At 37.9% G+C, this 27,636-nt stretch overlaps 1 protein-coding gene across 5 annotated transcripts in view; it reads left to right on the forward strand.

Moving 5' to 3' along the window:
- The window catches only part of CHD1 (chromodomain helicase DNA binding protein 1), a 79,187-nt gene that overhangs the window by 31,276 nt on the left and 20,275 nt on the right, over positions 1-27,636 (forward strand). For all 5 annotated transcript variants that reach the window (XM_074995284.1, XM_074995282.1, XM_074995283.1 and 2 more), the window contains 20 exons: positions 2,794-3,019; positions 3,821-3,921; positions 4,971-5,149; positions 5,534-5,661; positions 8,578-8,794; positions 9,997-10,086; positions 11,064-11,254; positions 13,397-13,585; positions 14,022-14,184; positions 17,635-17,787; positions 18,136-18,207; positions 18,759-18,908; positions 20,414-20,562; positions 20,878-20,974; positions 21,066-21,161; positions 22,847-23,023; positions 23,151-23,311; positions 25,707-25,748; positions 26,551-26,681; positions 27,143-27,281. In XM_074995284.1, the coding sequence (XP_074851385.1) occupies positions 2,794-3,019; positions 3,821-3,921; positions 4,971-5,149; positions 5,534-5,661; positions 8,578-8,794; positions 9,997-10,086; positions 11,064-11,254; positions 13,397-13,585; positions 14,022-14,184; positions 17,635-17,787; positions 18,136-18,207; positions 18,759-18,908; positions 20,414-20,562; positions 20,878-20,974; positions 21,066-21,161; positions 22,847-23,023; positions 23,151-23,311; positions 25,707-25,748; positions 26,551-26,681; positions 27,143-27,281 (2,851 nt within the window). The remainder of the gene's footprint in view (positions 1-2,793; positions 3,020-3,820; positions 3,922-4,970; positions 5,150-5,533; positions 5,662-8,577; positions 8,795-9,996; positions 10,087-11,063; positions 11,255-13,396; positions 13,586-14,021; positions 14,185-17,634; positions 17,788-18,135; positions 18,208-18,758; positions 18,909-20,413; positions 20,563-20,877; positions 20,975-21,065; positions 21,162-22,846; positions 23,024-23,150; positions 23,312-25,706; positions 25,749-26,550; positions 26,682-27,142; positions 27,282-27,636) is intronic.

The raw sequence follows: 27,636 nt of genomic DNA on the forward strand, positions 1-27,636 counted from the left end.
GAAGCAGGGGAGGCGGGAGGCTCCACATAGCCTGTGTGCCGCATACTGGCCTGTAGGCACTGCCCTACACTGATTCCATTGGCTACGATCCCTGGCCAATGGGAGCTGCAGAGGGGATAGAGCTTCCTGGTACTTACGGCGAACTGTTCCAGCCCAGGCTTGCAGGGGTGGGAAGGAGGAAGAAGAATGGCAGCTTGCAGAGCTGGCTCTCCTCCCACCAGGGAAGGCTGGCCTGGTAAAAGTAGGGGTTTTAGTGGCTGCATCCCAGAGCCCTGAGCTGAGGTGGCCCTCTCCGTAGCCTGTGGCTTGGGCTGCCACCTCTAAAGCCCTTCTGAATCTATCTCTGATTTTTCCAGGGAAAGAAATACAGGTGTTTTCTTCACTAAGAAAAAATATACCTTTTGTGTGTGTTAATGGTCAAGGAACACACTTAACTTAGCATGTGCACACCATTCTTTGTAGTGTAGATATGACCATAGAGAGGGTAGAAGAGAGGTTGAGGAGGGAAAGGTACAAAAAATGATGGTCATAGATGTGAGCATACTTCACCACTAAGTGATGCTGAATGTGTCGATAAGATGGTGGATTAATAATAACAACAAAATCTTCAATAGAAATTTAGGTAAAGACATGTAAATACATATTTTCAGATTTATATTTGTGCAGACTTTCCTTTATTGATAAGAATTACATGTGGATTATGAGGGTAGTACGTGGAATTCAATATTTGTGCCTTGTCCCACTGACAAAAACTGTAATTTGGCTCTATGACAAATTTCTGATAATACTATTTTAAATTCCTGTTACTCCTGAACTTTGAAAGAACACAACACAAAATCTAATTTAGTTAAACTAACAAAAAAAATTAAAAGTAGTTTCAGGTCTTAAATGTGTCCCCGAATCCCATCGTCAGTGTTTGTTATTGTTAAACTTTTTTGAAACTTTCTTCTCTCTTGTTGGTATGTGGAAAACTGCCAAATAGACTAGACAGATGAAACAGTGACACACAGCATGACATGTGAAGAGTATACAAGTGGACTTCTCTGTTATGTGGATTTGGTGTTACATGTAAAAATGCCCTTTACGCAAGCCTTGTAGAATACGTTGTGGGGATGTTTCCATGGTCAAGTAATGGAGAGAATGATAGGACAGGCACTGAGAAAGCAGTTTAAGGTGTAACTAGTTCAGTGTCATGCAAATAAACTCCAGAAAATCTTCACTGAGGCCGTGGCCACGCTAGCCCCTCCTTTCTGAAGGGCTATGGTAATGTGACACTTTGGAATATGCTCTTGAGGCACTGCTGTGAATATGCAACCCCTCATTAGCGTAAGTAATGAGGGGTCCTGTGGCACCTTATAGACTAACAGAAATGTATGAGCATAAGCTTTCGTGGGCAAAGACCCGTGGGTCTTTGCCCACGAAAGCTTATGCTCATACATTTCTGTTAGTCTATAAGGTGCCACAGGACCCCTCATTACTTTTGCAGATCCAGACTAACACGACTACCCCTCTGATGCTCATTAGCATAATGGCAACTGTATGCGCTTTGAAACTGCCAGTTTCCAAACACATGCTGCCCATGCAGCTGGGAGCCTTTCAAAACAGCCTGAAGGGGTTTAGAAATCAAGGAGGTAGTTTTGAAAGGCCCCCAGCTACATGGGCAGTGTGTGTTTTGAAACCATCAGTTTCGAAGCATATGTGGCCGCCATTGTGCTAATGAGGTGCTGCATATTCATTGCAGCACCATATTAGCATATTCCAAAGTGCGGCATTACCATAGCCCTTCCGAAAGGAGGAGCTAGTGTGGCTACAACCTGTGTGTACAACTAAGCAGCTTCCTATAATTTAATCTCTGTTCAGTAGAGAGCAGAAAGTTGACTAAACATGATTCTTAATCAGCGACCAGTTCGAAGATATTGGTGGTAGTAGGACTATCATGCCACCAATTTCTGACCACACTGAAAATATGCTGGTAGAAATTCATATGATGAAGGACTACCACATGGTTTGCATTTCTCAAAGCAAGTTTTATGCAAATGGATGTGATCAAATGCAAATATGTACACATGTCCCATGCTGGCTTATACAGCCCATACCGAAACCCACGTCACTACATCTTTGCTGTACCTTTTAATCCTTGTTTGCTGGATTAGAGCTAGCATGGGTGTTCTTATCTGAGTTTCAATCACATGTTTAATTGTATTGTAACTGTATGGTGAGAAGTCAGGATAGACGAGTAGCCACTGGTAGAATTCCACCTTGTCAGCTCTTTCTTCGTCGCCAGAATATCTAGGAATGTGTTTTGGCTGAAATGTTGGTAGCTTGTAACAGGTGGTTTATTTTGATTACTCCCTCTTGCAACTGATGCCCTGTTTTAAAAAAAAACAAAAACAAAAACTCTTTGAATGTTGGAACTGATGGTCTTCGACATATTGCATGGCAAAGTTGTCTGTTCTCTTCTGTCAGTTTATTTTAGATACTTGTAAAGTGGCTGTCTGCCCTTTCTTTCATCCATTCTCTTTCTTTCACATTGGTTAATTCAGATGCTCAGTTTTATTGTTTAAATTCTTAGTAAATAAAGTCTTTGAAACTTTTGACAGGCATGTACTTTTACAGCAGAATTATGTAATTAATACTAAGTGGGATAGAACAATAGAAGTAGTTGGCCATGTGTTGATAAATGCTCATATTATGAAAAATTACCAATTGAACTATATTAATATTGCATTCATTGTTCAGTGATTCACTGGTACGTCTACTCTATTAACATTTATGTTGTGATTTTTCTCTCAGCCACTGGTGCTACAACCACCATCTATGCTGTTGAGGCAGATGGTGATCCAAATGCAGGGTTCGATAAATCAAAGGAGCCAGGAGAAATACAGTATCTGATTAAATGGAAAGGTTGGTCCCATATCCATAACACGTGGGAGACTGAAGAAACCTTGAAACAGCAGAATGTTAAAGGAATGAAGAAACTGGACAACTATAAGAAAAAGGATCAGGAAACAAAACGTTGGTGAGTGTTATCTATAGCCATCTTTCATAACACAATTTTTTTAACCAGCATGTGGTATGGAATTGATCTCCATATGAGAAAATATTTTCAGCAAGAAGATAACACATTGATCTTTTTATTGTTAAAATCTGGACATTTTAAAGTCCTGCAGGAGGTACAGCATCCTGAACTTCATTCTGTTGAGTGAATGATGATGTGCAGTATCTTGCAGAATATGCCTTTAATGAATAGCTAAGCCTTCTTGGAAATTATTTTTAAATGTTTATAATACACATTTCATAAACAATGGCAGACTATTTGTTTTTGTTGATTATTATATTTTAAGCAAAACTGTTTAATACATTCTCCATATAAATCCTTTGTTCTTAGAGGTTTACCTGAATTGTATTCACTTTGTTAGGCATTCTAGTTCTTCTGTCTCTCTGTTTCTGCCCATTGTGTGAATCAATATGCATACTCTACCAGCGATGTTAGAAATCCTGAATGATGTGGTTGGAAAAAATCTCTACCTTCCTCTGTCCTCTTTTGATACTGTTGTTTTATATTACAATAATTATTTTTATCAGGAATAGCTGCCACTGGTATTGTCTCCTCAGCTGCTTGGCAGGAGGCCATCTAATTTAGATACAAAATTTTTGTAGCAGATGTTTTTTCTCCACTGAGGTGCTCTTAGACCCATTCTCAAAGAAGCTTTCCCTGCAACTTTCCTCTGGCGCTTATATTGGAAGCTTTAGGACTGTCAAATAGTCTTAATTTTAGAACGAAACAGTGTGATGATTATTTACATAATTTCCATTCCAGGCTGAAAAATGCTTCTCCGGAAGATGTGGAATATTATAATTGCCAGCAAGAACTTACAGATGACCTACATAAACAATATCAAATAGTGGAGCGAATAATTGGTAAGTGGCAAATTGGAGATTGGAAATAATAGTAGGCATAATATACTGCAATTGGTTTTTAATTTTTATGGACTCTTAAAATGTAGGACTTTTTGAGATCTCAGTACGTCCTATGGTCCACCCCCCTGTGCTGTAACAGGACCAAGTTAACCTCAACCATCCCAGGTGTTTGTCCAACCTGTATGATAGAGATTCCCCAGCCCCTCCTGGAATCATATTCCAGAGCTTAATTACCTTTGTAGTTGGTATGTTTTTTCCTGTTGTTTACCCTAAATCCTCCTTGCTACAGATTAAGCCCATTACTCTATATCTTATCTTGAGCCGAGTTAGACAACAACTAATCACTGTTCTTTTTATAGCCACTTGTGACCTATTTGAAGGCTTACCAGGTCTCTGCTCAGTGTTTTCTTTTTTCAAGACTGAGTAAGCCCAGTTTTTTGACCTTTCTTCCTGAGGTCAAGTTTTCTAAACCGCTTGTTTTTTTTGTTGCTCTCCTCTTTACTCTCTCCAATGTGTCCACTTCTTTTCTTAAGTGTGGAGCCCAGAATTGGAAAAGTACTCAAGCTGAGGACTTGCCAAATAGACTGGGATAATTATCTCCCATGTTGTGTGTATGACACTCCATATGAAAACATCGCAGAATATTAGCCTTTTTTGCAGTTGCCTTGTAGTTTTGACTTATATTCAATTTCTGATCCATTAACCCCTCCCAGATCTTTGTCAGTAGTAGTAACTTTTAGCCAGTTATCCCCCATTTTGTAGTCATGCATTTGATTTTTAATTCCTAAGTGAGGTATGTTGCACTTGTCTTATTGAATTTCATCTTCTCGAATTCACACCAGTTCTCCATGTTTTATATTAACGTATAATACGTTTATTAGAGTCCATTGTTGTACTTTCAAACTAAAATAATATGCATATATATTAGGAAAAAGGTTACTTTTTGGTTCTTATATTCTGAGAACTCCACTTGCGTGTGCCACAGAAATTAAATAAATGTCTCATTAAAATCAAAATTATTGCTGAAGTATCTCAAATGTATTTGACAGCTCATTCAAATCAAAAGTCAGCAGCAGGTTATCCAGACTACTATTGCAAGTGGCAGGGTCTCCCTTACTCGGAGTGCAGCTGGGAAGATGGTGCTCTCATTGCCAAAAAATTTCAGTCATGCATTGATGAGTATTTTAGCAGAAATCAGTCCAAAACTACTCCTTTTAAGGACTGCAAGGTGAGTGATATTTAAGATATTTTTCATCCACATCTGGGAATTGGGACAATAAAAATATTTATAACTAATTGTATTGTTTCCAGGATTAGGGATAGAATGTAGTTTTTCAGAATACAGGATGAATTATCAAAATTGGTTAGGTTACTAATGGCTGTTGAGGCACGTAACGTCAGTCCGTGTCTTACTGGATTTTAGTAGAAAAATGTCCCCATTGTAATTATTTTCATTCAAAAGTGGAATTATGTTAACTTTTAGAAGTTAAACTAATTATGTATATAAACGTAAATTCAGTTACTTTCCATCCTCTCCTGCAACTTCAGTAAATTGTATTTAGAATCTGAAACATTTTAGTACTAGGGCTAATGTTCAATGTCACTTCGATAGGTTTTAAAACAGAGGCCAAGATTTGTTGCACTGAAGAAGCAACCATCCTATATTGGTGGGCATGAGGGTTTAGAACTAAGAGACTATCAGTTAAATGGACTGAACTGGCTCGCTCATTCCTGGTGCAAGTAAGTACATTCTGAAAGTTTGGTCCTTCTCTGTTACTTGTAAATGGTAGAAATTCATAAAACTGTAGCAGAATGGTTCTATTTTTGCCACTGGAGTAGTAAATTAAAAGTAGAGAATTCAGAAAGATTGCTTTTACCTGCAAATATATAAATTTGGCACATAGTTCATTTGTACAAGCAAGACTTTTACGGTTTTCCTTTTTCCTCCTGGTGCTTGTAGGTGAAATAGAAAATAAACAGAAGTATCCTCAAATAGAACAAATTAAGTTTGTTTTAAAATTCTTACCTGAGCTGTTCTGCAGCTTTTATATTGGGTTCCTTTTTACCATTTGATTAATGAGGAATTTTCAAATTGTGGCAGAGGCAGTAATTAAAATTCTTATTTGAATGATTGCATGTATTCATTCCCCTGTAAGTATCTGTATGACCTAGTGCTCATTTGTCTGAGAGCTTTTCCCTTAGTAGTACCTATCAGAGCACCATGAGTGCCCTCGGATGTCTTATGTACTATCTTCAAGGAAAAAAGGGCTGAGCTTCCCCCATGTTCCCTTCCCATCCTGACCCCCACCGATCCTTCCCACTGCTGCTGATGGTTGGCAGAGAGCCTTTTCCTTCTGCAGGTTTGTAGTCAGGCATGTTAATAGTATCTGTTGTAGTCCTGTATTGTTAGTATAGTTTAAAAGAGTAGTAAGTAAGTAAATTTAATTTAAAAAATGTGAGTGTGTATGGATCTGGCACAAGTGACAGAAGCAGGAACTCTGCTAAACAACCAGTGGGACCCCTAGGCAATCAAGATACAAAGGGAGCACTCAAAGTCTATCAAGTCATTGTGGAGAAACTAAGTGAATTCTTTGTTTCAGTCGTCCCAGCTGAGGATGTTAGAGAGATTCTCAGACCTGAGCTGTCCTTTGGAGGTGACAAATCTGAGGAATTGTTCAAAATTGAGGTGGTGTTAGAGGAAGTTTTGGAACTAATTGATAAACTTAACAGTAACAAGTCACTGGAACCAGATGGCATTCACCAAAGAGTTCTGAAAGAACTCAAATGTGAAATTGCGGAACTATTACCTGTGATTTGTAATCTGCTTTAAATCAGCTTGTGTACCCAATGACTGTAGGATAGCTAAGGTTAATGTCCATATTTTAAAAAAGCGCTCTAGAGGTGACCTTGGCAATTACAGACCAGTAAGTCTAACGTCAGTACTGGACAAATTAGTTGAAACCATATTAAAGAATAAAGTTGTCAGACATGTAGGAGAACATAATTTGGCAAAAGTCAGCATGATTTCTTTAAAAGGAAATCATGTCTTACTCATCTATTAGAATTCTTTGAAGAGGTCATCAAATTTGTGGACAAGGTGGGGAGTCTGGTAGATATGGTGTACCTACATTTCCAGAAGGCCATTGATAAGGTCCCTCACCAAAGGCTCTTATGTAAATTAAGTTGTCATGGGATAAGAGGGAAGATCCTTTCATGGACTGAGACCTGGTTAAAAGATATGAAACAAAGGCTAGGAATAAATGGTAAATTTTCAGAATGGAGAGGGGTAATTTAGTGTCATTCCCCAAGGGTCAGTCCTAGAACCAATACTATTCAACTTATTCAGAAATTAACTGGAGAAAGGGGTAAACTGTGAGGTGGTAAAGATTACAGGTGATAAACTGCTCAGGGTAGCTAAGACCAAAGCGGACTATGAAGAACTTCAAAAGACCTCACAAAACTGATTGATTGGGCAACAAAATGGCAAATGAAATTTAAAGTGGATAAATGTTAAGTAGTGCACATTGGAAAAAATCACTCCTACTATAATGCAGTACAAGGGGGACTAATTTAGTTATAGCTAGTCAGGAAAGAGGTCTTGGAGTCATTGTGTATAGCCATGCAGTGTGCAGTGGCAGTTAAAAAAGCAAACAGGATGTGAGGAATCATTAAAAAAGGGATAGAGAATAAGACAGCCCTTACATAAAACCATGGTATGTCCACATTTTGAATACTGCATGCAGATGTGGTCTCCTCATCTCAAAAAAGACACATTGACGTTAGAAAAAGTTCAGGAAAAGGGCAACTAAAATGAATAGGGGTTAGGAACGGGCCCGCAGGAAGAGAGATTAGAGACTAGGACGTCTCATTTTAGTAAAGAGGAGAATAATGGGGGGCGGGATATGATAGAGGTATATAAAATCATGAGCAGTGTAGAGAAAGTGTACAAGGAAAAAAGTTCTTTATTTTTTCCAAATAATAAGAACAAGGGGATGCCAAATGAAATTAATGGACAGCAGGTTTAAAATAAATGAACTCCTTGCCAGAGGAGGCTGTGAAGGCTAGGACTATAACAGGGTTTGAAAAAGAACTAGATAAATTCAAGGAGGTTAGGTTCATTAATGGCTATTAGCCGCCATGGGTAAGGAATCATGTCCTTAGGTTCTGTTTGTCAGGAGCTGGAGCTGGATGGCTGGAGAGAGATTGCGTGATTGTTACCTGTTCGGTTCACTCCCTCTGTGGCACCTAGCATTGGCTGCTGTCAGCAGACAGAATGCTGGGCTGGGTGGACCTTTGGTCTGACCCAGTATGGTCATTACGTTCTGGGTTTTAAGCCTTGCCATGCTTCTGGTAGGGCAGCACCTAATAGTGACCCTCATCCCTAAACGTTTGGGAATGCTCATTTGAGTAACAACCATTTTTTTCTGAATTGATAGTATAAAACCATTCATTTTTATTGCTGAATATACTGTTGTAAGCTTTTGTCTTAATAACCTGTGAGCTAATTCAATTTTTTCAGAGGATATACATTTGAAAAGTCTTGCATAACAATCTTGGAACTTCTGTTTATAAATCCATAAATGAATCAAATTTTAATCTTTGGTGCTTAGCAGTATGGTACTATATAAACATTTATATATTTCTTTCATTTTACAGAGGGAACAGTTGTATTCTTGCAGATGAAATGGGTCTGGGTAAAACAATACAAACTATTTCTTTTCTGAACTACCTGTTTCATGAACATCAGTTATATGGGCCTTTCCTGCTGGTAGTGCCACTTTCTACTTTGACTTCATGGCAAAGAGAAATTCAGACATGGGCTTCTCAAATGAATGCTGTGGTTTATTTAGGAGATATCAATAGCAGAAATATGGTAGGTATATGGGAATAGTGCTAAAAAGGGTTCTGTCAAACATTTGTCTAGTATTTATCTTTTATGTGTATGGTTAAAAATTAGAAAATGTATATTTGCCTGAAATACAATATTTAATATACAAATTTGAAAGCTTAGAGTTTGTATAAAATAATTCTTCATATATGCTCTTTTATTTCCTTCTTATGACAGGCTTATTACAATCAGGGAGATTGTTTAAAAGTCTACGGTTCCATTTACAGAGAAATTTTCTTTCATCTTGTGATCAAGAAAATCAAATTTAAAATTTTGTACAGAATCTAAACTAATATATTAATGTCTGATAAGATGCGCAGATTGTCCCATTCATATCAGTGGATTCTTACATAAATGTTATAGTTGACTATTTCATTGGTGGTCACAGCAGTAATATGAAGTCTGATGTTGTGGTGTTACTGAATTGTTGAGTTTGGAAGAGCAGTATTTTTCCCTCCTACAGTCTAGACTGTGAATAAAATGTTCTGAGTTGTGAATTTCTTTCAGAATGGAAGTTTTTTAAAAATAAAACCTTTAATTTTTCATGTTAGTGTCTTCATCTCCCAAAAATTCTTTAGCTTTAGGAGGCTTTAACAAGCTCGTATTTTACTAAACTAACAATGAAGTGGCCAAGTATTATATAACTACACACCTGCTTTAGAAAACAGATCGATGATGCACAATGAATTTATAATAATTTTAAAAATATTTTTCTAATACTAGAATAAGTTTGCATCATTTCAAGCTTGTTACTGAATGTTTACATCAGGAGTATAATTATTTGGTGGGCCAGAAATGATACTAAACCTTGTCTGGGTTCTTATTTTGGAATAAATGGATAATGTTTCTAAAGTGTTTTTGTTGTTCAAAGCTGTCATGTACTTCAAAATGGAAAAGCAATCAGCTTCCTCCTTCACATGCTACTTTTCCTTTATAGAGGAGCAAATTATCTTGGCTTTCCTTGATCATTTTATGACATTGCCCCTATACCTAACAAGTTATTTTGTTGGTGTTTGTCATGTATACGATTTTGCTTCTAACTCTAATTGTTTCCTAATGGTGATGTTTTCTTTTTTTTAAATTATTTACGTTTAAATGCTACTGGAGTATGAATGCTAATCATGTGTTAAGCGACTATCCTAACTTTTTATCTCAAATTTCTAACAAATTTACAATTTTTTTTATAGATAAGAACTCATGAATGGATGCATCCGCAGACCAAGCGGTTAAAATTTAATATTCTTTTGACAACTTATGAAATATTACTAAAGGATAAGGTAAGTCATAATTTTAAATTATTGTATTTTCCAATAATAGAGATTACCATTTATGCTGTATACCACAACAAACTGAGTTATACTTGCCATTGCTTTTATTTTGCTTCCTGGGAATGTGCATACTCTATTATATAGATATGATATTTTCTTTAGCAAGTGAGTGTTTGTTTGTTTTTCTTGAGATTTACGCGAGGTATTTAGATTTGTTTCTCCAAGCTATTATTAATGTTGTACAAAATTTGGTACTTTGAACCTTGAGGAGTGTCGTCAGACAGCCACAGGTATGGCGCAATGTTCTGTAATTCAGCTGCATTTTTTGGTGATCCGTGTGATGGTGTACAGTAGTGCAGTGCTTTCCTGTATTAATTTCACGACCCTTCAAATAACTGTGTGGACTTAAAAGTACTTAGAACTTCAGATCTGAACTTTTAAACAATAAATTGATTTAGTCCTTAATTAAAAATACAAGCATCACAACACCATGTCAGACCAATTATTTTGTGGTTAACTGATAGTTTTTTCCCCTCTTCTTATTCTCCCTATTCCGAGCAGTAAGTTATGTGTTCTCTTCCCTTATCTGTTTTGTGTATTCTGGGAAGAAGAGGACCATAGTGATAGCTTTTTATTGTGGTGTTCCTTGTACTGCCTCGTGTGATAGGTAGCATTCCTGTGAATTCTTGCAGAACCAGAGGAAAGCTAATGGAGAGTAATGACCTGTTGAGGCTTGAATTTTGCTGGAATGACTCATGTCAACTAACTATACGTATGTCATATATATATAGGATTGTTAATGAACATATATAGGATATAATGTCATTGATTACTCAGTTTTGCCTTTGACACGTGCAAAGGGACTGGCTGACCTAGCAGTCGGTTTTAAAGATCTGAATATTGATTGATAGCAGAAAAGTAATATTGTATGACCTTCATGATTCTAACTAGGAAATGCTTCCTATATGTAATTTTTTTTTTTTAAGTCTTTTCTTGGCGGCCTAAATTGGGCATTTATAGGGGTGGATGAAGCTCATCGTTTAAAAAATGATGATTCCCTTCTGTATAAGACATTAATAGACTTTAAGTCGAACCATCGACTTCTTATCACTGGAACTCCTCTGCAAAATTCCCTCAAAGAGCTATGGTCTTTGCTGCACTTCATCATGCCAGAAAAGTAAGTAGAATTTTTGCATACTCTTGTTGGTATAGTATTCTTAAACAGAAAATTTCACAGTGAAAGAAAAATACTTTAAAACATCGTAGTATATTTAAACATAGAACAGTTGTGTTTGTTTTCATGCCATTTCTGATTAATCACTTTGATGATAGTTTTAAACTTCTGTTTTTAGAAAACTTTGAATGAATGAATGGGACTGAAAACTAAATTTCTTAGTATGGGTTACAATTCTGACAATATGCCTCACTTTGTTCCAGAGGATTGTCTCTAGCCGGTTAATTCTAGGCATCCTTTCAATCATTGTCTTTGAGACAGCTGCAAATGTTACCAGTTAATGTCCATTATATTTGCATAGCAAAGGCCTCTGTGTCAGATAATTCTTTAATAAAGCTTATTTTGGCCATAAAATGCATTGGGAAATATGTCATTGGTTCCTATGAAGAAGTGCATATTGACATCAGAACCAGTGATGCTGTATGGCCATTGTACTAAACTAAAGCTATTGAAAATCAGAGCCTGATTGCCCCCCCCCCCCCCCCCCCCGCCTCCCCTACACACACATTTAGATAAAAATGGAAGCAGTCAGAAAAGTAATTTTGATTTTTCACTGTGGAGTTAATATATTTGCATTTCAGAGCTGGTTTGGAGTTTTCCATTGGACTGGTAGTTTCCTGGAAAATGTAGTTTATGCACATTTGAATTTTTCTCATCAGAAAAGTTTGGTTTTGCTAGAAAATTATGGATTTTCTGTTTGGAAAATTTAAATGAAATATTTTTGCAGGGTCATCTGAACCCAAACTGGATTAATCAATGTTCTATTGAGGTGATTGAAAACAAAAAATTTCTCGTCAAAATAAATCTGCATTTCCCTTTCAATGCACTATTAAAAAGGACCAGTTTTAGTATGGGCTGGACTCCTCAGAGCAGTTGTATCTTCCATAATGCAAAATAGATTTGCCTCTGAGCTGCATGTTGCATTAGGAGAGAAATGTGACTGCATGAATCACATGAAATGTAGTCAGGTCCAAGGAACCTTGCCCCTATGGGAAAACTAAGAACCGCAAGCTCTCGTACTCTAGTTCCCAAGAAGCAATATACTACTATGAGCAAATACAGTTGTTGTTATTGAACTAATTCAAAATGAAGCATTTTGAGACAGTTAAGTATACCAGAGTGAAATATTTGTGGTTCGTGATCAGAGTTTCCTTTCTATAAAAAAAATTTTTTTGAAATTTCAGTTTTTCATCACTATTCAGGATTAAAACAAATGCTGAAAAGTTGATATCTTCTGCAGGAAGATACTGTAGGTAATGGGTATTAAGGGCCATTGATGTGGAGCCCACAGCCTTTTGGAGCATGGACACCTAAGGTGTGGTGTGCACCGGGGACACTTGGCCTCTTCCTCTCTCTTCTCTGCCCCTTCCCCCAGGCCTGCATGACCAGCCTTTGGTTGCATCCCTCTCCCATGTGTCCCCCACCTCTTGGCCTTTCCCTCCTTTTGGTGAGTAGCAAGTATCAGCTAGGAATGTAGTTAGGGTTGGTGAATGCTCCCCCTAATCCTAGTTTTTGTAGTTGTTCAAGTCGGGCATGGAGAGTGCTAAGGGGAGGGGTAGAGTGTGGGGACACAAAAGGCCTTGGGGGAAGGGAGTGTGGAGGAGAGGTAGGGTCTGGCAGGGGATGTGAGTGAAGGAGAGTGGGGACACAGATGGCAAGCGGTGGGGAACACATGGAGAAGGGAGGTAGAGAAGAGGAGAAACTTGGCAAGCAGCTGGTGGGATCTAAAGGAGGAGCAGGGTAAAGTTGGAGAGTGGTTAGGGTATCAGTGGAAGAGGCTTAATAGGTCAGTGGTCTTGGGGCAGAGCCCTGGTCTGGGCACTGGGAAAGCTTCCAGCAGTGGAACTAACCTCTCCAAATACAGGAGGAATGTGACACCCATGGAGGATATTCTATCCATTCTGCTCCATTCTGCCCTCAGTTTGGTTAAACTGGCTAGTCTTCCCACCCCCCGCCCCCCACATATTCATTTTCTTATCCATGTCCCCCTCAAGTCATCCAGGGTGCATCAATACTTCATATTTCAAACACTACAAAGGTATAGAAAATACTGATATCACTGAAATCTTTTATGTTACCTTTAAGGTTTTCTTCCTGGGAAGATTTTGAAGAGGAGCATGGCAAAGGGAGAGAATTTGGCTATGCAAGTCTTCACAAAGAACTTGAGCCGTTTCTGTTACGGAGGGTTAAAAAAGACGTGGAAAAATCTTTACCTGCCAAGGTTGAACAGATTTTGAGAATGGAGATGAGTGCATTGCAGAAACAATATTACAAGTAAGTAGGCTGCCATGAAATAGCCCCATCCCGCCACACACAACCCACAGGAAACCCACCCACCTCCCTCTGGTACAAGTGTGATTGTGATTGTTATATTTTAGAGAGTCTTTTCATGGTGCTAACTACTTAAAAATATTTTTCAGCATGTGAAAACTGATTAGGTAAAATCTTAGCTATATTCAACCCCCGTGACTTTTGCCATTGACTTGAATGGATCTTGGATTTCACCTTTAGTTACATGGATTCTGCTTTTAATATTTGTTTTAGTAGAATTCAATTTGTTTTATATGGGATATTTCTCATTTTTCTTTTTGGAGCTTCATTTTTTCATGCAATTACGGTGTATTTTTATACCTGTCTGCCACTATTTTGCTCCTTCCCTCTGCCCCCCTCAACTGTGGTTAAGAATTGCACTGCAAATTCTGTATCATAGGTGGATTTTAACCAGGAATTACAAAGCCCTCAGTAAAGGTTCAAAGGGCAGTACCTCAGGCTTTTTGAACATCATGATGGAACTCAAGAAGTGTTGTAATCATTGCTACCTCATTAAACCACCAGATGATAATGAATTCTATAACAAACAAGAGGCCTTACAGGTAAAGACACTTTTATTTTCATAAACTGTTCTTCGTTTTCTTTTGTTTCTGAAATGGGCACACAACAGTTTATGCAGTATTAGCTATATATCAGTTATCATTTTGAAGTCTACTATGTAAAGTAAAGATTTGAACTTGTGATGTGTATATTGTATTTATATATGGAATATTTGTTTCTAAGTTAGTATTTTATGATGTGATCAGTATAGTGATCTGTCCTTATTTTTAATATTTAATTATGACTATTTAAAGTCACTGTAGGGAGAGAGTCCTGTAGCAGGGAGGATGGCTATGGCAGACACCCTTTCGGAAAGAGCATGTAAATGCAGCAGATAGAAAATGCTTATGAGGTGCTGATATGAATATTCAGCACCTCGTGCATAACGATGGCCCCTCGCCACGTCAAAAGTGCTGCTTTCTAAATGCAGATTAGTCATGTAGATGGGGTTCCTTCGAAAGGAAGCCCCACTTCAAAAGCATTGTTCTTAATTTTTTTTTTCAGGAAGAAGGATGCATTCAAAAACAGGGCTTCCTTTCGAAGGAACCCTTTCTATATGGCTATTTTGAATTTCAAAGCAGCACTTTCAACACAGTGAGTGGTAGTCAATATGCAAATTAGATGCTGAATATTCGTATCAGCACATCATAAGCATTTTCTATCTGCTGCATTTACATGTTCCTTCCAAAAGGTAGAGGCAGTGTAGACGCAGCCCTCAAGTCCTGCCATGGAGCTGAGAGCCTCCAGGGGGTTGACAACTCCTCTGGATCCAGGGCTTCAGCAACACTGTCCCCCTGAGTTTTCTACTGCAGTCCTGTGATTGGAGGATCTGTCAGCAGCCCCAGCTTGCAGTTCTGGAGCTAGAGAAGCTCTCATTCCTCTACAGCATCCCAGGGCTGGAATGGGATCCATTGACCATGTTCACTGTAGCCCAGGGGCTGCTGTTATGAAGCTTGGCATAGCAAGTACTGCAGTTACAGAAGCGTGGTGTGTTTTTGTTTGTATGGTGCTGAAGATCAGAGAGGAAAAAATATTCATTGGCTCTTTTATCATTTTGATATTTTTCACAGAATTACTGAATTGTGCAATGACAGCCAACACATTCTGTATTTCAAAGTAGTTCTGATGAAGATCCAAATATAGTTATCTTAAAATATGGCATATTTTTTGTAAATTGTACATAAGATACAGGCCATGTTTTTCAAAAATACAGCTTCATTCATCATTTTAAAATGGATAGCTTCCCTGCTCCAGTTTAAGAAAATGAGTTAGCATTGGTGGAAAAACTATAAATTATTCACAATTTACATCTTAATTTTACCTTAGGTTATTTCTTATGTCATGATACTTACATGTATGCAGCTAAGTAATCCCACTGATATTAGTGAAGCAACTCCCATGCTTATAGTCAATTATGCATGTATGTAAATATCTGATCATGCTATGTTAAAGTGCCATGCACATATTGCTCTGTATAAATATTAATTTCTAATGGATACAATCATATTATGTACAGAAGATAATGGTGGTCAGTGTAAAGTGCTACTGCATGTATGGGGGACAACATTTTTTACAGGAACTCAGGAATACCCTACATTCCCCCAGACCAGTAAACTAAAAATTAAACAAATGCAAGAAGTTGTAGTGTAATTTTGCTTTTAAAAAAAATGCATGGGGAAGGAAAGGTTTGGGTGTGAGGACAGAGGAAAAAAAATTGCTTTATTTTTAAGGCACTCACTTGTATATTTTCAATTTTCACTATGATCTTGTTTCTCTTTTAAGTTATCACCTTGTTTTACTGTTAAGGCACTCAGATACCATAATATCTGAAAGTTGTTCCTGGTTCAAACAAACAGATAACCTCCCTACCATCTGAATGTCACCTAGGATAGTAACAGTATTCCTATAGCAATCATATTCCATTACAAAGCTAATTCTGTCTAATCAAGATCCTTTATTTTAATTTTTATATTGTTTAAAATTTCCCAGGAAAATATCAATATTTATTACAGAAAATAAAAACTGAGAAAAATTAGTGCCAAGTGCTGATGTCCTGGTTTTCTAGATAAATAGTAAGCTTAAGATTCAGGGACAGGAGGGCAGAAAAAATAGAGAAAAGTAAGAGTATTGAAAGAAAAAGAAAAAAAGGTTTTAATGCTATGGTTGTTTATTTAATGAACTATATTTAGCTGCATAGTACCATATTTCTTTACATGTTTCATCCTGAAAAGAGAGTGGTGTGAGTACCACTGTGGTCAGGACTGATTACCAAACCTCCATCTCCCCTTCTGCAGTGGGAAGCCAAATCCAGAGAATTCCATCACTGCTTTTCTTTTGGACTCGAGCAGTCTTTTTCTTGCACATGCACACACATTTGTATGTATATGTGTACAGTATACCCTTGAGATACGTGCAACTGAGTTGCATGTGTCTCAGGTTCATGGAACTGCTGCCCCTGACAGGAGTGGCAGCTGAGATTCAGGCTGCTGTCTCCAGCAGGAGAGAGGAACTCTAACAGGAGTGGTTTCCTCATCCCAGGAGTGGCAGCAACCAGGCTGGCCCCTTGTTCCTGGCTCCCGCAAGCCCAGGAGACCTGGGAATCAGTTTGCAGCCTAGTTCCTGTCTCCCCTCGACTTGTGTGAAAATTTGAGTTACACAGGGTTGCAGAAATGCAACCCCCACATAAATTGGTGGTTTACTGTATATAGCTGTATGCTGCTTTACTTTAGCAGACACCTTCACATTTGCTCTTAAAATAATATTAATATACATGCATTTATCTTATGTAATATATTGAATTTTTCTTAACATGATCAATATTTTCATGTATTTGGGTCATCAAAATTCAGGGGAAAATTCATTTAATAAAAATGAATAGCCTTTGTAAAACATGGGAATTTTTTGGTTAAAAAGGTAAAAAGCAAGACAAAATTTTAAGAGGCCTTATGCATAGTATACTGAGGTGAATGGGTTCCTTAGTTGGAAGTTCCGGTGAAATTTTTTATTACAATAGCCTGAACATTTTTTTGAATGCTGCTCCTGATTAGGACAGCCCAGCAATTATAGTTTGGATAGTGAAGAGTCGTTGTAGAATTAAATATTTTAAGTATCAAAAAGTTGCCTTCTGGTTGTATTTCAGTAGTTTTTTTTATTTATTTTCCACAAAACTTTATTTACTAGAGTATAGTTATGATAGCTCTCATCAGCTGCCTAGCAGTCACGGCTCTCACTGTACATCTTTGCCTGCTTTAGGTAGGCTAAATTCATACTTGCCTTCTGTTATATTGAGGAGGAATTGAATATCATATCTTACTTGTTTGGCTTTTAAATGATTCAACTTTTGATTCAGTCTAAGTACACTGTCAACAAGATAATAAAATATTTGCTCTTCTGGTCATTGAGTACAAATTTATTAGAGTTAATTTTGTAATAAAAACTTATTATTCCTACAGCATTTAATCCGTAGCAGCGGGAAACTTATCCTTCTTGATAAGCTACTGATTCGCCTACGGGAGCGTGGCAACAGAGTTCTTATTTTCTCTCAGATGGTGAGGATGCTGGACATCCTAGCAGAATATTTGAAGTATCGTCAATTCCCCTTTCAGGTAAGAGAGTGTGTTCTTGTACTGGTCTCAGGAGTCTTTCAGCATTTAATGTCTTAACATCACATTTATTTTACAGCATAAAAATGATCTTTACAAGTTTACTTAGAAAAGAATTCAAGTCTGTCGTATTCTTCTAGAAGAATGTACTTATTAACAAAAGACTTAAGCTATTTTACTTAAACTTATTTTGAAACTGCACTGCTGGATTCAGGATGAGATTTCAAGTTACCATATTTTTATGGCAGTGCTTTTCAGTTCAGAATTCAAATTTGCTATAATTAGTTTTACATTGAAAGGACTAACCTTTATGTAGACTTACATTTTAACTGGCACATTCAATCTTTCTAGAGACTAGATGGCTCAATAAAAGGGGAATTGAGGAAGCAAGCACTGGATCATTTTAATGCAGAAGGATCAGAGGTAGGCTACTATTAGTTTTCATTTATGGAATTTGCTATGTCATTTTTATTGTTTTGTTTCTTGCTATTAATAAATATGATAAAAGCCAAGATTTAGTTTTGTCCATATGATCACAAATGCTACACTTTGCAGTTTGTGTCACTTATTCTGTTGGCGTTTACCCATTCTGATTCTTCTTGTCAGGTAACATTTGTAGATAATGTACACCAAGAGATGAGTTGTCTAAATTTAGGAAGACCAGTTAATTCTCAGCTTTGGCAGTAGGGAGTCCCAGATTGTAGGGACTTTGATCAGCATGAGAAGTCTGAATGTTTACTGAAAAAATAAACTTGCCATTAATACTTATTAGTTAGTTATTGTATTGTAGTAGCAACTGGAGCAAGCTCCAGTTGTGGACCCAGGATCCTACTGTACTGGGCACTGTTCAAATACACAGTCTAAAAATGGTTCTGCCCCAGAGATCTTAGACAGTCTAAATTAAGTTCTGGATTGATTCTTGGCTGGATTTTTGTATAGCACTTATGATGCCTTTCTTTGTTTTCTATTTTCAGGATTTTTGCTTTTTACTGTCTACAAGAGCTGGTGGGCTAGGTATAAACTTGGCGTCTGCTGACACTGTGGTTATATTTGATTCAGACTGGAACCCACAGAATGATCTACAGGCACAGGCTAGAGCTCATAGGATTGGACAAAAGAAACAGGCATGTATACTTCAGCTTTAAGCTCCTAACCTGCGATAGATGTCTGTTAGTTGCAGGATTGTCAACCAAGGTCTGTGTATATTTTTAGAGCAGTAAATTGTGGGTTCAAAGATAACTGTCAATGTGATGTTTGTACATTTTTGTATAATCTATGTGTAAGTAGGATGCTGATTCAAATAACAATAACCATATTAGTTAGAAAAGAATTTTCATTATATAAAATACATATTAGATTAATAAGAGAGGCAAGGTGACTGAGGTAAAACCATTTATTGGACCAACTTCTGTTGGTGGAAAGGTAAGCTTTTCCTTGTTTCTCTAATATTTTGGCACTGAGTGGGCTGCAATAGCATTTCATACAACATTAGAGCAGTTACAGATATATTGAAAAGGTAATTGTATGAACAATTTTTATAGTTAATGCTCCTTTTCAAACTAGTAAGGTTGTAATAGTACATTCATACTGCTGTACTACCTACCTCAAATGTAATTTGAAATTTCTGCTTTGCTAGAGCTTAACTGAACCTCATATTGACTAAAATAGAACTTGATCCACTAGAATTTGCTTCTTCATGACAGTGAATATCAGAGGGTAGCTGTAAATAATGTGGGAGAAGCTATGGGGCTGCCACAGTTATAATATGATTTAATCATAAATTATTCCTAAATCTTATTCTAGAAGATAGCTTAATCTGTGTGTCTCATCACTTGGAGTTTGATTGAAAGTTCTGATGTTACATTATAGTAAACCGTTTGAGATATGCGCAGTCAAGTTGTGCGTGTCTTGGGTTAACGCATCTGCTGCCCCGGACAGGAGTGGCAGCCACATCTGTCCAGGGCAGCAGCCGCAAATGAGGCTGCTGTCCCTGACAGGAGTGGGGAAAAAATGCTGCTGTCAGGGACAACAGCCTGACTTGTGGCAGCTGCCCCTTACAGAAGCAGTTTCCTGTCAGGGCAGCAGCTGTGAGACAGGCTGCCAGCCCTGACAGACAGCTGCTTGCAGCAGTGGTTCTCCCATTTGGGAAGCCTGGCTGGTGGGCGCACAGCTGCTTGCAGTACAGTTTCTTAGAAACTGTGCTGCAAACAGCTGTGTGCCCCTGAACTGGGAGAAGCTGGGGGGTTCATGTGGCTGTCCCATCCCCGCCTCCACTTCTCCCAGTTGCCTGCTCCTTAGACCCCACCCCACCCCAATTTACGTGAAATTCAGTTTACATGGAGGTTGCCCAGGACACCACCTCTGTGTAAATCAAGGGATTACTATATTTAAGAAACTGCTTATGGAGATACTTTAATGAAAGAGCTGACTTGGTCTCTAAACTGAATTTAAACATGGGAACACAAATCAGCCAGAATCAGGCCATTGACAACAAAGATTTGTCATCTTTATTTTTTTCTTCACCTTTTCGCATAAGTTTTTAGTTAGTCTTAGATTTATTTAAACAGTTTTAATATGTAATTTCCAAATGTTAATGTTTATGTAAAGTTTTTGGTTTTTATATACCTAGGTTAATATTTATCGGCTAGTCACAAAGGGATCAGTAGAGGAAGATATTCTTGAAAGAGCCAAGAAGAAGATGGTGTTAGATCATTTAGTAATTCAGAGAATGGACACTACAGGGAAGACTGTACTCCACACAGGTTCCACTCCTTCAAGGTATATTGAGGCGCAATCTGGAAAGTGAGATAGCTTTTCAGTAATAAAAAAAATAATTTTACTTTTTAGATGTTGCATGAGGAAGTATATCTAGTGAACTTGTGCACGTAAATTTAAAGAATTCTTAATTCTGATTACAAATTATTTTGCTATCGTCAAAACGATTTTTTGTATTTCTTGTTAGATGCAACTTTTTCACATGGCACTTTGAGAAGAAAACTTGCTTGAATCACAAAACAGGAATTTGTCACGCTAATAAAAAGTTAGTTCTTTTCTGAATAGTAGAAAATGAATATTAATTTCCTTTAATTTTAGCTCTACTCCTTTTAATAAGGAAGAATTGTCAGCAATTTTAAAGTTTGGCGCTGAAGAACTTTTTAAGGAACCTGAGGGAGAAGAGCAGGAGCCACAGGTAGGCAGAGCTATCTTTCCATGTGTGCTGAATACATCAATCTAATTTTGTTCTCAATCTTTTAGTGATAAAGCAAAATGTTCTATTCTAGGAAATGGATATTGATGAAATCTTGAAGAGGGCTGAAACACGTGAAAATGAGCCAGGCCCATTAACTGTAGGAGATGAATTGCTTTCCCAGTTTAAGGTACTGTTTTCTATTTGTTTCTGTCAGTACCAATTTCCTTTACAATACCTCTTAATTTACAGAAAGACATGAAATATGTCATATGTTTATTCATGTGTCACAGCCATATCAAAATAAGGAAATTCACTGAAATTTTTTCCACAAATCTCTTTTCCTGTGCATGAGGTGATTTGCCTCCAACCTGAGGTTTTAAATAACCTAAGCTTGACTTATTTTGCCAGATCGGTACCATAATTAACTTACTAGGCCCTCAGTTACAACATGACACTGATTCTATAAATTATTCATGGCAAGATTGGTGTTTATCTAATATTTTAAAGTTATGTCAGAATAGTGTTCTGGTTTAAGCTTTTTCATACTAATGGGAACTAGTTGAGTTGTCTAAATTTAGATTGCTTAATATGTTAATTTTTAAAAGCTTGTGGTAGTTAGTTTGTTCGGAGAAGTCTTAACTCCTTTGAAGTTTCTCATGGAGAAAGCATCTTTTTTTATCCAGTGAAATTGTACTTGGGTTTAATTAAAATATAAACTATTAAAATAACCATTTGTTAGTCCTAGTTGCATTCCCAAGGAAAACTTTGGCATTGTGTTAAAATAATTCCTGAGGAAAGAATTCCTCCAAAATGGAATTAGACTTGAGAGAATATATCAGGACAAGTTGCACTTCCCAAAATCAGGATTCTCTTGTCTCTTCCTGGACCAGAGAGCCCCAGTCCAAGAGGCGAGTGAGGGGGGAACAGCTAGAAGTCGCGCCAAGTGGGAGCTTAATGACAGGGGTGGGGCTAGTGGCCCTACACATAGGGCTTGGGCTGGTGGCAATCTGGCAGTCAGGCTTGACCTGATGGCAGGCTGAAGCTGGTGTCTGCAGAGCTAGGGCTTCATCTGGCACCCCAGGCAGAACTGGTGTCGGTGTCAATGAGACCACCAGGGCTGTTGTCCGTCAATCCAAACCGTGTCTGCTGGGCCATAGTCGGGATGGTGACATCCTGTCCAGGAGCAGCGAGCGGTAAGGGGAACGCCGGGGCTGGAGGTGGTGGGGGCTGGATATGGAGAGCTTTTGTGGGAATGAAAGCAGAGCAGCAGAAGGGTGGGGCGACAAGCGGAGAGTGGGCAGTGTAGAGACAGAGGACCTCGCCTGGTCTGGCAAATTCACTCATCTTGGACTGGTCAGGTCTCAAGGGTGCTGAACCAGAGAGGTACAACCTGTAATTTAATGGTAGAATACCTCACAGGGATGTTGTACTTCTCTCTAAACCAAGTATTACAATGCTAACAAATATAGAATCAAAGTTACACCTAGAGTTCAAATATATTTAAAAAAAGAAATTTACAGTCAGGCATCAAAATGACTTGAACGCTGCCTTATGGCAGTGTTATGAAATCGCCATATGACTGTGATTAAATGATTTTAATGTTTGTACTCCGTAGTTTTGCATGCCCATCCCAACAACACCCAGTGTCACTACAAGGCAAGGTGTTGTGTGTCATGCATACATATGTGGGGAAAAAAAGTACTTATTGTATACAGTATTCCTAGGCATAATTGGAGTGAGTTGTAGAGATAAAAGTTTGCACATGCTGTTGTGAATATATGAACTATATTTTTCTAATATTGTAGTTTGTGATTGTATAGAGGTAAATTCCATACTTTCATAGGCAAAAATACATGTGTTCTACTTTACAAGGTGGCCAATTTTTCCAATATGGATGAAGATGACATTGAGTTAGAACCAGAACGAAATTCAAGGAACTGGGAAGAAATCATTCCAGAGGTCCAAAGGCGAAGATTAGAAGAGGAAGAAAGGCAGAAGGAGCTTGAAGAAATTTATATGCTTCCAAGAATGAGAAACTGTGCAAAACAGGTATCTTTGGATTTTGACAAACTCTTCTTCCCTTCCCTTTCCTTTTTTTAAAATACAGTGTATTTTAGATAAACATTTTATTAAGAATTTTTGTTTAACTTTATGCCATTTCTTTTTGAAATTCCAGATCAGCTTCAATGGAAGTGAGGGCCGGCGTAGTAGGAACAGACGATACTCTGGTTCTGATAGTGATTCTATCTCTGAAAGAAAACGACCCAAAAAACGAGGAAGACCACGCACTATTCCACGAGAAAATATTAAAGGATTTAGTGATGCAGAGATTAGGAGGTAAGCTGAGGGGAAAAAAAACTTGCTTGTTTATAGTTCTGAAAAGAAATTTCTTCAGGTTATGTTTTAGAACTATGGATAAAAGTCAATTTTTACTGAATTTGAAAAAAAAAGTTCATTCTAGGCGTTTGGGTCTTATCATTTATGTATTTATATATTGTGGATATAATGGACTGTTCCATACAAAATGAGATTTTATTTAAATACGTTATACTGTTAAGCAGAGCGTGATGGCTGAATGATTTGTAAACCCTACATTGTATGGGTATACTGAAAGGAGGGCAAGAGACACTGGATTTGGATTTTAGTCTGGCCACAGCTTTATCATATAGCTCGGGTTGGAGAACATATGGCCTGTGGGCTCAATCTAACTCCGATCTTACTTTGATCCAGCCTGTGATGAGGTCCAGGACTTCCCCCAGCAGCTGCTTAAGCCAGCACTTGCACTGCAGCCTGGTAGCAAGTCTCCAAGCTTTGATTTCCTCCCTCCAGTCCCTCCACATGCACACACTTCCCTTCATGGCTGGAGTGTGAACTCGGACTCACCTCACTGCAGGGGGAAAGCCCAAGCCTCATTGCTCCCCCACAGGACTGTAGTGGGGTAGAAGCCACAGTGCTGTGAGTGGTGAGACTGGAGGTTAGATCAGAGGGAGGGAGGGTCCTTTTTTTGTGTTGGTGGTTTTTGTTTTGCTTTTCACTTGTGGGCCAGGTCAGTGAGGGGTTGTGTTTTTTGTTTTTGACTCTCACTTGTGTGTGGCCTCTGAGTCTTTTTTTTTTTTTAGCCCTGTGGGTCAGTGGCCCCCAACCCAAAAAAGCTTCCTCTCCCTTGATAGCGATGACTGCGGCTACCCAGCAGTCAAATCCATGTTTCCTCAAATCATTGCCCAGGGCTCCATTAGTGCCTCTCCCATCCCCCACCCCTTAATTTCCATTCAGGTCTTGCAACCAACCCATGTCTTGGACTTTCATCCACCACCCTCATAGGAGGGTTAGGGTGAGCTATGAGAATAGGCTGGTTTGGCTCTCTGCTGTACCAATCAGAGGAGTCCCCAGATCTCGTCCCTGTTCTTTCCCTTTATCCCCTACCCCCTTTTAAGTCCTTTACCAGGATATTTATCTGGTACCTGGATGCCTTCTTTATGGAGTATCTGCACTGTACATCCATTCCAACCTTGTGAAATAAGCTGTGACATATGGCCTATCACCTTTTTTTCTTATTGGAAATTCCTTCCCTATCCTTCTTGAAAAGATGAGACTAGCAGGATGCCCACAGCAGGTGCTAACCCAACCTGACCTTTGCGTTCAGTAGAGGCGAGTTTGTGTTGGCTTTGCTTGTTGTGTGTAACAAGGAAAGGCTTGTACCTTTATACTTTTCGGACCTCACATTCTTGAGGGAGTGAGTCAGTGCTGCAAAGCTGCCTGTCATCCACCTCTTTGCATGGTCTCTGACCTCATCCATGCTATTCTCCCTGGGCCATAAGGCAGAACCATCCTTCTCCAGTAAGCCCAGGCAACCTCTTCTCTGATATTGCACTTTCAAAAAATACTTGCTATAGTGGTGAGAAAATGTTAACTACATATGTATAGGTTAAATATTTTCTTTTCACAGTTATTTATGTAAAAGTGTAGGTGGAGAAAGAGCCTGCATATTTTATCTTACTTTTTTCAGTGTTTTGTAAAAATGCTGGTTCCTGTAATTTAACTAGTTAAATGTATCTCTGTTCAAAATAGTGTAACGCAGAATATTTTGGGCTATGAATATTTAACACTTTAAGATCCTCATTGTCCATTTCATCTAGCAACATTAACTGCTGCTTTTTTCAAGGGTGCTTTTGTGGCTGCAAGTAGTAACTCAGATTCTTATCGTGTGAGGAAAGAAAATGAAGATGCTTTCCTTCCTTCCTTTATCCAGGAGGCTTTAATATTTCTTAATCTACCATTCGTATGTGGTTCTTTTAATTCCAATAATATTCCTTCTCATTTCTGCTATGTTATCTTTAATCCTAATAGAAATAATCTGTCTTGAATTACTACACCTTCTTAACTACGCAAGGGATAATATAATCTCTGAATTAACTATTTACTGTAAATCTACTTTTATCTTTTGACTAAGCACACCTAGTTGCTTTGAATATCTATTGTCTTGTGGAATTAATAAAGTAATTTCTGAAATAAATTGTATCTTCAATTGTTTCATTTATATTATGTAATAAACTTAATGAAGCACTTGTTTTTAAATGTGGATTATCATGATAAATTAAACTCCCTAGTGAATTTTATTTTTAGTCTTACCCATATAAATTGGTTTTTGCATTGCAATAAACATATTATTCACTGTAGTTTTTAAACTGATTAATTAAGCTTACACTTACATAATGTACTTTTCTATCGTTAGGTTCATCAAGAGTTACAAGAAATTTGGTGGCCCTTTGGAAAGGTAAACATATTTGATCATAGTTATTTAGCAGTATGGAAGTTTGTAAGATTAAACATCAAAACAATATATCAAAAGTCCATATCTTGAGAAGAGAACATTGTGCTAGTCTGTTACCTTAACAATAATAATAAATTATCCAAACAACCTTCATTTTTCTATATACACTGAATATCAGGACATCTCCAATCATTTAGTCAGACACTTTGCATTCTGAATGCCTGTCTTTCCAAGTACTGTCTTACCTAACACAGTGTTAATTCATCTTCAGTGATTGCTAGTTGGCCACCTTATTCTGTATGCTATGATGGAGCCTGTTCAATGCCTGTTGAAGTTATGAAAAGACTCTCTCAGTGATAAGGCTTCAGTTGCTCAGTTTGTTTTACCATTAAATATGTTTTCCTAATAGTGGTCCTCATTTTTCTTTTTAAAATGTGTTACTTTGTATAACACAAGCTATTCATCTCTTTCATCCTATAGATTGTGAAGTCGTATTACCAACTGTTGTCAGCATGGCTGTCTGTCTCAAATATACACCATGTGCACACTCCAATACTATATAAGAGAAATTAGTTTTCTTTGTGTTCCTGGTTTTCTTGTTTTCTGATCTCCAGATCATTTCAATTGACATTTTTACAGTTACTTTAGTTTTTCTGTAACATTTCTAAACTGTATTGATCAGAACTGTAGACAATATACCAGATGTGGAGTGGGATGTATCCAGACTGACATTGCTCTACAGTAAAAGTCACTCACAAAGAGTCAAAGCTTCAGCGGTGTAAGAAGGCCTTGTGTTTTATTACAGGTTAGATGCCATAGCTAGAGATGCCGAATTAGTTGATAAATCTGAGACAGATCTTAGGCGACTGGGGGAGCTTGTACACAATGGATGCATTAAGGCTTTAAAGGACAGTTCCTCTGGACAAGAAAGAGCAGGTACAGTATATACAAGCAAAACAAAATGGGATAAAAACTTACTAGGTTACATAAAGTAGTAAGTGTAATATTGGAAATATTAATATGATTCTAACTATTGCATATACATTAAAAACATCAAAAAGATGGGTTGACAAATGCCAGTGTCTGTTTTTTTGTTTTTGTTTTTGTTTTCTGGGTGAATTGCAAGGGTGTGCAGTATGTTTTCACTGTATCCAAAAGTTTAAATTAACTCTGGGTATCAGTACTTGGTAATACATGAGATTCTGGGGTTGACTGAAGTTTTGTTTAACCAAAATTAATTTGAGTTGGTGGATAAATGTTACGGTGCACTCGTGCATAATCGACATTGAAGGTCAGAATCAGACTATTTTTCTTTAAATTTGCCAGTAGGTAAACTACACATAACATTTATGCATTTTCTGTACAATGTGTTACCCTGTTCTGGTTCTTAATTCAAGGGGGCAGACTTGGAAAAGTTAAAGGCCCAACGTTTCGAATATCAGGAGTACAAGTGAATGCAAAGCTCGTCATCTCCCATGAGGAAGAGTTGGCACCGTTGCACAAATCTATTCCTTCTGATCCAGAAGAAAGAAAACGGTAAGTAGTAATTGTTTTTAATATGAAAAAGCTGTTTTCTGTTAAATGTCTTCTTATATACTGAGCTGTACATACATTTTTAGCACCAGGGCCTGCTTAACACAATCTGGACTTGAGGCATAATAGGGCTCAAGTGGGGCTTCCATGCTGTTTCCAGTCTCTAGTTAGAATGGTGGTGGTGAGTCCCACTTCTTTTCCTTTCTCTTCCATTTCCCTCCTCTCTCTCCCCCCACTGAAGAAGCATGGGGGCTGGGGGGGTGACAGTACATACCCTGGTTACTGGAGTGTATCTACTTGACTGTCTGTGCTGGGCACTTTGTTTTGGCCACATGCAGAAGACACTTCTTCAACGGTA

The sequence above is a fragment of the Carettochelys insculpta genome, chromosome 5 (assembly GCF_033958435.1).
Source record: "Carettochelys insculpta isolate YL-2023 chromosome 5, ASM3395843v1, whole genome shotgun sequence".
Taxonomy (NCBI): Eukaryota; Metazoa; Chordata; order Testudines; family Carettochelyidae; genus Carettochelys; species Carettochelys insculpta.